The 12425-nt window shown below is 40.8% G+C and overlaps 1 protein-coding gene across 8 annotated transcripts in view; it reads left to right on the top strand.

Annotated features, from left to right (window-relative positions):
- PSMA6 (proteasome (prosome, macropain) subunit, alpha type, 6) overlaps positions 1–12425 on the top strand; it is a 51856-nt gene that overhangs the window by 28448 nt on the left and 10983 nt on the right. The window contains exon 1 of one of the 8 annotated variants that reach the window (XM_011995039.1): positions 4366–4390. The exons of the other annotated variants lie outside the window; for them this stretch is intronic. Within the exon in view, the coding sequence (XP_011850429.1) occupies positions 4366–4390 (25 nt within the window). Of the gene's footprint in view, positions 1–4365; positions 4391–12425 lie in introns of those variants that run through there. 8 annotated transcript variants of the gene reach the window in all.

Here is a 12425-nt window from a genome sequence, read left to right as displayed (position 1 = left end):
AAAAAAAAAAAGGTTATAATGCCAATCATAATTATAAACATAATTTATAATTGTTAATAACATTATTGGCAGTGTTTGCTCCCAGGGAGTGGAGAGAAAGACCTTTTCTTTTTTTCTTTTGAGATGGAGTTGCACTCTTATTGTCCAGGCTGGAGTGCAATGGCACGATCTCAGCTCACTGCATTCTCTGCCTCCTGGGTTCAAGCGATTCTCCTGCCTCAGCCTCCCAAGTAGCTGGGATTACAGACATGCGCCACCATGCCTGGCTAATTTTGCAGTTTTAGTAGAGATGGGGTTTCACCATGTTGGTCTGGCTGGTCTTGAACTCCTGATTTCAGGTGATCCGCCCACCTCGGCCTCCTGAAGTGCTGAGGTTACAGGCATGAGCCACTGCTCCCAGCCTGAAATATTTCTCTTAATGTACATATGCAAGTTGTATGTTTGTGCATGTATTCATATGTTAAAAATTGTAGAACACCTAGCTTTGTAATCTACTTTTGGGAATTGCCCAAGTTACTAGAGGGAGGAGGTGTGTTGGGGGGGAATGGGACTCAGGCCCTAGTTGGCCAAATTCAGCCTGGCTACTTTTAGGCCCTTCTTTTCTGTTTGCTGATCCTTTGCTGGATAGGTCTGGCAAAGAAGAGGAGTAGTTATTTGGATTTGCTTGCCAGGTGTATGTGAGCATTGCCTGGTTGCTACAAAGAAGGGAGCATGCTGATAGGGAACTAGAAAGAAATGGACTGGTGGAGACATACTGAAAATAAAATATAGAAGTGTCATTGTGTATTGAAGCCAGAATTCTTGAGTTCAAGTCCTTGCTGCATACCAGCTCTAAGAACTTTTTATCTGTAAAGATAATAACCACCAACCTTATAGGGCTTTAAGGATTTAATTAGTCAATAAATGTAAAAGCTCTTAAAACATTGCCTGGTGTATATATATAGTAAGCACTCAATTAGTGTTTTCTGGGTTTTTTTGTTTGTTTTTGAGACAGTCTTGCTCTGTCGCCCAGGCTAGAGTGCAATGGCGTGATCTCAGCTCACTGCAGCCTCCGCCTTCCGGGTTCAAATGATTCTCCTGCCTCAGCCTCCTGAATAGCTGGGATTACAGGCGCCTGCCACCATGCCCGGCTAATTTTTGTATTTTTAGTAGAGGCAGGGTTTCACCATGTTGGCCAGGTTGGTCTTGAACTCCTGACCTTGTGATCCGCCCACCTCGGCCTCCCAAAGTTCTGGGATTAGAAGTGTGAGCCACCATGCCCCACCTTCAATTAGTGTTTTCTGTAGGGGATGCTGTCAAGAAGAAACAAATGGCTGATGTAAATGGAGTCAGAAATTTCACAAATGACTGAGAAGTACTTACCATTTGCCTCTTTTGCAATTGAAAAAATATTCTTATTTCAAAGCAGTATTTCTCAACCCAGGCTTCTCATGCCCTCCTTGAATCTGATTTGAAATTCATTGCATGTGTGTGCATGCATACACATACATACATACATGTGCATATATACATAAATATGTATATAACTACACAAAAAAGGTGATGGGATCAAATACCGCTGTATTTTCAAACCTCATATTCCCCCTCCCCCAGTGTCAAGATTTCTAATGACCCCACCCCATTGAGGAATCACTGTTCTAAAGAGTAAAAGGTTAAGAGGCACTTTATAGTGAACCACAGATCTCAATTATGTAGCCTAAAAGTTTAGGGAAAAGCAAATTAGCAGCTTCAAAAAAATCTTAATAACAAAAGTTTTTTTTTGCCACACAGCATTGAAATTGAACATGAATATACTTTCCTTGCCCCAGTAGAACATCCCTTGTTTTTTAATAACTAAACTCATAGAATGTGTATCTCTCAATTCGCTTTTATTTTTCAAGCCCATGTTTATATGGAAGAAAATCATATTTACATCCTGAAACTCTACAGCATTCTAAACAAAATTATGGGTGAGAAAAGTCTTAAGTTACATTTCTAATAATTGGTAGGACCTCAGAATCACCTGTAAATGCTTTGCAAAGCCTGATGAGTGACATAAAGGGAATATATATCTCTGCTGTTCTCACAGCCTGAGCTGTGCACACTATGAGCCATTGTCTTGCATTGTGTGCTTGTCCTGAACATTTTGCCACCGTGCCTTTTATGTTTAGCCACTGTATTTTTCTAGTATATAAATGAATCTGAGAAAAATTGGAGAAGTGTTGGGGAAAATTGTAGGGAAGGAAACAAAGCAAATAAGATATTACTGTGGAAGTGACATTTCTACATACAGAATAACTGTTTATACCATTTTGTTTGAGCAAGGAAGCAATTTACTTCTTAACCTAATGGTTTGTTGTTGGGTTGAACCGTGAAACTGCATGGTGGTTTTGTAGAACTACAAAAAAAAACTCTTTGACTTTTTTTTAACCTGTAAAAATGGCAGTTTTGTGTGGTTCAATCTAATACTTAGGTATTTTACTATGTATTTAAGATTTAGAAAATTGGGGGCTTGGAGTCGAGTGTAATGCATTATAATTTTTCCCATTTAAAAAATGGAAAATGGGGCTGGGCGTGGTGGCTCACACCTGTAATCCCAGCACTTTGGGAGGCCGAGGCGGGTGGATCTCCTGAGGTCAGGAGTTCGAGACCAGCCTGGCCAACATGGTGAAACCCTGTCTCTACTAAAAATACAAAAATTAGCTGGGTGTGGTGGCAGGCGCCTGTAGACCCAGCTATTAGGGAGGCTGAGACAGGGGAATTGCTTGAGCCTGGGAGGCGGAGGTTGTAGTGAGCTGAGATCACACCACTGCACTCTAGCCTGGGCAACAAAGTAAGACTCCATCTCAAAAAAAGAAAAAGAAAAGGAAAAAAAAAAAAAGGAAAATGAAAATGGACTCTCATTTATTATTTTCTTGCATAATCTTGGACATTCAAGAATATTTTATTCAGTTTTGGGGTTTTGTAAGTTTCCAAAATTTTAGCCCAAACCAAAATATTTGGTGATGTAAATAGTGTTTAAGTACTGTTGCCAACATTTGAATCCTGACTTTAAAAAATACCCTTTTAAAATGCTGCCCCATAAGCTCTTATTATCTTTATTTCTTTATTATTATTATTATTATTATTATTATTATTATTATTTTGGAGACAGAGTTTCACTCTGTTGCCCAGGCTGGAGTGCAGTGGTGCGATCTTGGATCTGTCTCTTATACACATCTAGATGTGTATAAGAGACAGGTCTCACTCTGTTGCCCAGACTGGAGTGTAGTGGCGCAGTCGGCTCACCGCAACCTCTGCCTCCTGGTTTCAAGCAATTCTCCTGCCTCAGCCCCGCTAGTAGCTGGGATTACAGGCACCTGCCACCACGCCTGGCTAATTTTTATATTTTTAGTAGAGACAGGGTTTCACTATGTTGGCTAGGCTGGTCTTGAGCTCCTGACCTCAAGTGATCCACCCACCTCAGCCTCCCAAAGTCCCAAAGTGCAGGGATTACAGGCATGAGCCACTGCGCCCGGCCTCTTGTTTCCTAATTGGCCTTCATGTACCATAGGTTGTCTGTATCTGCTTTAAGCTGTGATACTACTTTTTACCCTGCTAGTGTTTCTTTAAAAGATAATCTAGGTGTTGTCTCTAGATTCTTTGTTCTGGCAGTTTCCATTTTTCTGGAAATTATTTTAAAACATTTAATGGCAGTAGTGTTAAAATGGGGATTCATTTATACAAGCCTTTATTGAAATTACGGCGCAACTTGATGAGTACTAAATAGTACAAAAAGGGTGCTATAGGAAGTGACTAACTGCCTAGGAGAGCCGGGAAAGGCTTCTCAGAGATGAATCGGCCCAGATGAAGATTAAATAAAGAAATTTGGGGGACCAGTGCATAGATCAGTCAGTGTGGATGGAGTATAGACAGTAACAACTGGAAGAGTAATTATAGTAATATTTTGAAGGGGCTTGAGTACCATGCTAGAGTCTGGACTTTGTTCCGTGTGTTTTGGACAGAGCTGGGGGTGGGGGGTGGCTTTAAGAATGGCAGGGTAATTAAGTAATATAATAGAAAAGTTGAGTGTAGAAATGGGATTAGAAAGGGGACTGATGGTTCACACCTGGAATCCCAACACTTTGGGAGGCTAAAGCAGGAGGATTGCTTGAGGCCAGGAGTTCGAGACTAGCCTGCACAAAATAACAAGACCTTGTCTCTGCAGAATATATAAAATGAAATTAGCCAGGTGTGGTAGTACACACCTGTTGTCCCATATACTCTGGAGGCTGAGGTAGGAGGATTGCTTGAGCCAAAAGTTTCAGGTTGCAATGAGCTACGATCACACCACTGCACTCCAGCCTGGACAACCTTGTCTCAGAAAAGAAAATAAAAAGGGGACTGATGGCAGGAAGAACAGTTAGAAGAGGTTTGCTCAGTATCAGTAATTCATATAAACCCTAATGAGTGAATTAAGGTAATAAGAGAGAAAGGATGGAGGGGTCTCTCGAGCTTATTTTTCAAATTTTTATTATAGAAAACTTTAGACAAATGTAGATAGACTAGTATAGTGACCTTCATGTACCCATCACACAGCTTCATCTGATGTCAGTATTTTGTCATTCTTGCTTCCTCCCTTTCCCACACACTTTCCCCTCTCTTCTAGAGTATATTAAAGCAAATCATAGGTATAAGAGTGGATGTTTGTTGGGAAAAAGCAGGAGGTTAGAGTCAAGAGTGATAACCCAGGTTTGTAGCTTAAAAAACTGAGTGGTTAGTAATAATATTATGAAATAAGGACTGTAAGAAAAGAAGCAGGCTTATAAAGAGGAAGAGTTTATTTTTAGTCATGTCTGTGGCTAATAAGCATAGGTATTTGAAGAAATAGACATTTGTGATTATAAGTCCAGAGCTAGAGAAGACAGATTAGTAGTGATTATCTCGGTTATAGCTGAATCCATGGTACAGGGTAAAATCATCCAGGGATGGAGAAAATAATAGAATTCTGGGAAATACCAGTATTTCAGGAGCTGGCTGAAGAGATGAAAGCGGTGAAGAAGATTGAGAAGGGAAGTTCAGATAAGAAGGAGAGGAATAGTAGAAATGATATTCCTAACAAAGAACTTTAAATTTGGCCGGGCGTGGTGGTTCACATCTATAGGCCCAGCACTTTGGGAGGCCGAGGCAGACAGATCACTTGAGGTCAGGAGTTTGAGACCAGCCTGGCCAACATGGTGAATCCCCGTCTCTACTAAAAATACAGAAAAATTAGCTGGGTATGGTGGTGTGTGCCTGTAGTCCCAGTTACTCGGGAGGCTGAGGCAGGAGAATCACTTGAACCTGGGAGGCAGAGGTTGCAGTGAGCCAAGATCGCTCCACTGCACACTAGCCTGGGTGACAGAATGAGACTCCATCTCAAAAAAAAAAAAAAAAAAAAAAAACACTTTAAAATCCAGTTGGTCAGTTACACTGGCCACATTTTATGTGCTCAACAGCCACATATGACTAATGACTATCATATTGGACATTGCAAATATAGAACATTGCCAGCATCACAGAAATTTCTGTTGGACAGCACTGGTCTATATAAAGAATGAGGGCCCCCTTAATGAATCCTGGTAAATTCGCAAGTGCATTCTCTGTTGAGAAGCATTTTTTATATGTAAAGTGTTTTTTATTTTGTGGGACAAAAGTTTATGTGGTAGGGAAGATACTCTTTTGTGGCTTTTACCTTTTTGCATTATTTAAGCAATAAGCATGTATTCATTTATTTAGTTCAGGGATGACGGACACAAATGCTTACACAGACCAGATAAGTAATGCCAGTGAGTGAAACAGGCTGGGTGAAAGATAACAGGAAATGGTGGGACCCATGGAAAACTACAAAACACCTGCTCAGCTTAGGTGATTTTTTTTTCTCGGTGGCCAGTTGCTATGTGGGATTGAGGATCAAGTGTTACTAAGAATTTTTTTTTTCCCTAGGAAAAACTTAATCACCTCTATTAAGACCTTCTGCCTGCTTTTGCTGTATAAGTTAACATTCACAGGTTCCAGGGACTAGGACATAGATATCTTTTGGGCATGCATTTACTAGTCTACCAGAGGGTTAACGATTTTATTGACTCAAAGAACCAGTTTTTGACTTAGCTGGTTTTTCTCTTGTTGTCTGTTACTCTTGCTTCATTTCTGGCCATGTCATCCAGGCTGGTCTCAAACTTCTGGGCTCAGGTGATCCTCCTCATTCAGCCTCCTAAAGTGCTGGGATTACAAGCAGGAGCCACCACACACAGCCAGAATCACTACAAATTTAGTGGCGTTTAAACAACACACATTTATTATGTCATAGTTTCTTTATGTTTTTCATTTGTTGCCAGTAGTATTCTACACATAACTAGGTCAAGGTGGTTCCTAATGTGGTTCCGTTCTTTTTTTTCTCTTTCCATTTCTAACATTTGCTGAGTGGCAGTGTTAAAATCTTCAACCATGTGGGACTGGCCATTTCTCCCTGTAAGTTTGTCAGTTTTGAAGCTCTCTTATAAGGTGCATATATATTTATGTCTTTTTTATGAATTGATCCTTTTACCATTATGAAATGTCTGTCTTTATCTCTGATAATATTTTGTCTTGAAGTCTACTTTGTCTGATATTAATATAGCCACTTCAGCTTCCTTATGCTTAACTGTTTACGTGGTATGCTGCTGTTTCATCCATTTACCAGCATGTTTCTGATAGACAGCATATAGTTGGGTCTTGCCTTTTTTTTTTTTTTTTTAATCTTGAGACAGAGTCTCGCTCTGTCACCCAGGCTGGAGTGCAGTGGCCCGATCCTAGCTCACCGCAACCTCCGCCTCTCAGGTTCAAGCAGTTCTCCTGCCTTAGCCTCCCAAGTAGCTGAGATTACAAGCGTGTGCCATCATAACCGGCTAATTTTTGTATTTTTAGTAGAGGCAGGGTTTCACCATGTTGGCCAGGATGGTCTCGAACACCTCCTGAGGTGACCCACCAGCCTCAGCCTCCCAAAGTGCTGGGATTACAGGCGTGAGCCACCATGCCTGGCAGGTCTTGCTTTTTTATCCATTCTAACAATTTATGCCCTTATTGGAATATGTAGTCCTTTAACATTTACTGCAGTTGTTGATATGGTTAGAGTTAAGTTTACTGTTTTATTATTTGCTTTTCTGTTTTGTTTGCTTGTTTGTTCCTTTGTACCTCCTTTCCTACCTTCTGTTGGATTGAGTAGTTTTTAGAATTTCATTTTAATCTATTAATTTTTTGGTTACTACTTTGCTTTTTTTTTTTTTTTTTTTTTAGTGATTGCTCTAAGGATTATATACATCTCTTAGTCTTCTTAAGAGTTAGTATTTATCACTTCACTGAAAATGTAGAAAGCTTGGCCGTGCGTGGTGGCTCACGCTTGTAATGCCAGAACTTTGGGAGGCTGAGGCGGGCAGATCATTTCAGGTCAGGAGTTCGAGACCAGCCTGGCCAGTATAGTGAAACCCCATCTCTACTAAAAATACAAAAATTAGCTGGGCGTGGTGGCGGCACCTGTAATCCGAACTACTCAGGAGACTGAGGCAGGAGAATTGATTGAACCCAGGATGCAGAGGTTGCAGTGAGCCGAGATCGTGCCATTGCACTCCAGCCTGGGCAACAAGAGCGAAACTCCATCTCAAAAAAAAAAAAAAAAAGAAAGTGCAAAGCTTGAAATGTTGTTTACTGCCTTTCCCTTCTATAAAGTAATACATCTACATATTTTAGAAACTCCACAAGTGTTACAACTTTTCCTTTAAACAGTCATGTATTTTTAAGGAAGGGAATAAAATAATTCTTTGTGTTTGCTCAGATATTTACCATTTTTGATGTTGCTCATTTTTTAAGATCAGAATTTTTATCTAATATCATTTTTCTTCAGCTTGAAGAATTGTCTTTAGTGTTTCTTATGCCCATCTGAAAGTGTCTTTATTTTACCTTCATTCTTGAAGGATATTTTTGTTGTGTGTATTCTGAATTGGCAGGTTTTTCTTTTCACCCTTTAAGAATGTTATTCCACTATCTTCAGATTAAATCAGCAGACATTTATATATTGTTCTCTTGTGTATAATTTGTTTTTCTCTGTTTTCAAAATTTTTTCTATTTTTGGTTTTCAGACATTGGACCATAATGAATCTATATGTGATTTTCTTTGTTTTCGTTCTGCTTGGAGTTTTCTGAGGTTCTTTAATCTGAAGTTTTTTTGTCTTTTGCCATATTTTGAACATATTTAGCTATTATTTCTCCAGATTTTGTTTCCGCATTCTTTGCTCTCCATATAGGACTCCAGTTATACATATCTTACACATTTTGATGTAGACCCACAGATTCATTGTGTTTTTCCAACTATTTTTTCTGCCTTTTTAAGATTGGATAATTTGATGCATTTTCATATTCACTCACTCTTTCCTTTCTCACCTCCATTCTACAGTTATGTCCATTTGGTGAATTTTTAAATTTTATGTATTATATTTTTCAGTTCTACAATTTCCTTTTGCTTCTTTCATTTTTTCTTTGCTGAGATTTCCTGTCATTTTTCATTTTGAGAACATTTTCCATCATGTCATTGAGCATAGTTATAATAACTGTTTTTAAATCTTTGCTAATACAGCAACATCTGGGTCATCTCAGGATTGTTCTTTTTGAGAATTAAACACAATTTTCCTGGGTTTTGTTGTTTGGTTTTAGTTTTGGTTTTTTAGTTTGACTTGGTTTGTTTTTTGGTGTGTTGAGAATTCCGAATTGTATCCTGGACATTTATGAATGTTATTTTGTGAAGACTCTGGATTCTGTTATAATTCTCCAAAGAGTATTGACTTATTTTGTTCTAGTAGGCAGTTAATTTGGTTATTCTCAAGCTACAAAGTCTGTCTCTTGGGTGGCATCTTAAATCTCACTCTGTTTCTTTTATCCTTAATTGGGCCGCTTGGAGTCTGCCTTGTGTGTGTTGTTATGGAATCTGCCAGAGATTTGGGCAGTGTTTATATATAGAAGTTGGGACTCTTACTCCCTAGTGCTCTCCTTTCTCTCCCTCGTTTTCTAGCAGCTATTGTTACCCCAAACTGTTCTCTAGTTCTTCAGGCCAAAAAGACTGAGTTTTCTGTGGGAGTTCAGCCTTTACGGCTCTCAGATTATGAGCCCCAAAAATGGGAAGCTCAACTCATGCCATTTCTTTCTCCCAACTGTTGACTTCCCCTCTAGAATCTGACTTTGTGGTGTCTTTAGGTAGTTGTTGTTTTGTTTAGAGTTAGTTTTTATTTGTGGAGGGCTGATCTGATAGAAGCTTTATTAGCCATATCAGGATCAGAACCAAGAAGCAGTGTGAAAGTTGTACAGCTAGCCCTCCATATTTATGGGTTCCTCATCCATGGATTCAACCAGCTGATCGTAAATATTAAGGGAAAAAATTGCTCCTGTACTGAACACGTACAGATTTTTTTCTTGTCACTATTCGCTAAACAATGTAGTATAACAACTATTTAGCATTTACATTGTATTAGCTAGTGTAGTGTAAGCTAGAGATAATTTCTTTTTTTTTTTTTTTTTTAGATGGAGTCTCATTCATTGTATTAGCTTGTGTAGTGTAAGCTAGAGATAATTTCTTTCTTTTTTTTTAGACGGAGTCTCGCTCTGTCGCCCAGGCTGGAGTGTAGTGGTGTAATCTCAGCTCACTGCAACCTCCACCTCCCAGGTTCAAGCGATTTTCCTGCCTCAGCATCCTGAGTAGCTGGGATTACAGGCATCTGCCACCATGCCCGGCAAATTTTTGTGTTTTTAATAGAGACAGGGTTTCACCATTTGGGCCAGGTTGGTATTGAACACCTGACTTCAGGTGATCCGCCTCTCTCTGCCTCCCTAAGTGCTGGGATTACAGGTGTCAGCCACCATGCCTGGCCAAGTTAGGGATAATTTCAAGTATACAGGAAGATATACATAGGCGATGTGCAAATACTGTGCCATTTTATATCAGAGACTTGAGTTTCTGTGGATTTTGGTATCCATGGGAGGTGCTAGAACCAATCCCCACAGATAGGGAGGCACCAGCTTTTTTTTAGAAGTTATTTGTAGCGTAGGCTGAACGCAGTGGCTCACACCTGTAATCCCAGCATCTGGGAGGCCGAGGTGGGTGGATCACCTGAGGCAAGGAGTTCAAGACCAGCCTGGCCGGCATGGCAAAACCCCATCTCTAAAAATACAAAAATTAGCCGGGCATGGTGGTGCACACCTGTAATCCCAGCTACTTGGGAGGCTGAGGCAGGAGAATTGCTCCAACCCAGGAGGCAGAGGTTGCAGTAAGCCAAGATCGCATCTCTGTACTCCAGCCTGGGCGACAGAGTAAGACTCCATCTCAAAAAAAAAAAAAAAAAAAAGGTATTTGTAGTGTAACGGGATGGTAAAATTTTGCTATTATAATTAACCAATTAAATTGGGGTTGTGGCTCATACCTGCTGTAATCCCAGCTACTCCAGAAGCCAAGGCAGGAGGCTCATTTGAGGCCAAGAGTTTGAGACCAGCCTGGGCAATGTAGTGAGACCTCATCCCTAAAAATTTTTTTTAAATTAGTTAGGCATGGTGATACCCACCTGTAGTCCCAGCTGCTCAGGAGACTAAAGTGGGAGGGTCTGTATCAGAAGTTTGAGGCTGCGGTGAGCTATGATTGTGCCATTGTACTCAGCCTGGGTGACAGAGCAAGATGCTGTCTCTTGCTCCATAATGATAATAATGATAAAACCAGTTAAATCCAAGCCATATTTGAAGATTTCTTTTCTTTTCTTTTTTTTTTTTTCCTGAAACAAGGTCTTGCTCTGTTGCCCAGGCTGGAGTGCAGTGGTGCGAGCACAGCTCACTGCAGCCTCGTTCTCCTGGGCTCAAGTGATCCTCCTGCCTCAGCCTCCCAAGGAACTGGGACCACAGGCGCACCACCATGCCCAGCTAACATTTTTTTGTAGAAACAGGCTCTTGCCATGTTGCCCAGGCTGGCCTCGGACTCCTGGGCTCAAGCGGTCCTCCCTCTTTGGCTTCCCAAATTGCTAGGATTACAGGCATGAGCCACTGCACCCAACCAAGGATTTCCTTAAGGCGATTTTTCTATAATCATTTTTGCTCTATTCTTTTGTCCTCTCTTAAATATTTAGCCATTTAGAAATATTTGATGATTTATTACAGTTTCTATTAAAGGAGATTCTTTAGCGTGATAGGCAGTAGCTTTCTCAGCTGGTCCTTATCACCTATGACTTTTTGAACACATGAGGCCAGGACTCAGACTCAGTGCCCAGAGTAACACTCGAAGACAGAATTTTGAAATAATCTGTTACATGTCAAAATGTAAATAATGATTGAGATTATGAATAATTATCTAAAAGTTATCTTCTGTGTTTTCATATTTTCTACCATGAGCATGTATTGATTTTTGTTGCTTTTCCCCTGATTACAAAATATGTGTCCAGGCCAGGCACAGTGACTCATGCCTGTAATCCTAAGGTGGGAGGATCACTTGAGCCAAAGAGTTTGAGACCAGCCTGGGCAACATAGCAAGACCCCATATCTATTTTTAACTAAAAATAAACAGGCTAGGCATAGTGGCTCATCCCTGTAATCCTATCACTTTGGGAGTCTGAGGTGGGAGAATCGCTTGAGTCCAGGAGTTTGAGACCAGCCTGGGAGACATAGCAAGACCCCATATCTATTTTTAACTAAAACTGAACAGGCCAGGCATAGTGGCTCATCCCTGTAATCCCATCACTTTGAGAGTCTGAGGTGGGAGAATCGCTTGAGTCCAGGAGTTTGAGACCAGCCTGGGCAGCATGGGAAGACTCCATCTCTACAGAAAAAATCTGAAAATTAGTTGGATGTGGTGGTATACACCTGTGGTCCCAGCTACACAGGAGGCTGAGGCTGAAGGATCACTTGGGCCCAGGAGGTCGAGGCTGCAGTGAGCTATGATCATGCCCTGGTGCTCCAGCCTAGGCAACAGCAAGACCCTATCTCAAAACCCACCAAAATATGTGTCTATTATTAAATTTAAATATTGCAGAGAGTGGCCTGGTGGCTCACGCCTGTAATCTCAGCACTTTGGAATGCTGATATGGGAGGATCACTTGAGCTCAGGAGTTCAAGACCAGCCTGGGCAACATAGTGAGACCTCATGTCTACTAAAAATTTTTTTAAAAAGAAAAATTTGGGCTGGGTGCAGTGGCTCACACCTGTAATCCCAGCACTTTAGGAGGCTGAGGCAGGTGGATCACCTGAGGTTGGGAGTTTGAGACCAGCCTAGCCAACATGGTGAAACGCTATCTCTACTGAAAATACAAAAACTAGCTGGGTATTGTGGCGGGCACCTGTAATCCCAGCTACTCAGGAGGCTGAGGCAGGAGAATCACTTGAGCCCGGGAGGCAGAGGTTGCAGTGAGCCGAGATCATGCCACTACACT

Source organism: Mandrillus leucophaeus, unplaced genomic scaffold (assembly GCF_000951045.1).
Source record: "Mandrillus leucophaeus isolate KB7577 unplaced genomic scaffold, Mleu.le_1.0 Scaffold467, whole genome shotgun sequence".
NCBI classification, from domain to species: Eukaryota; Metazoa; Chordata; class Mammalia; order Primates; family Cercopithecidae; genus Mandrillus; species Mandrillus leucophaeus.
Note: the sequence above shows the minus strand (reverse complement) of the source record. Positions and strands in the feature narration are given on the sequence as shown.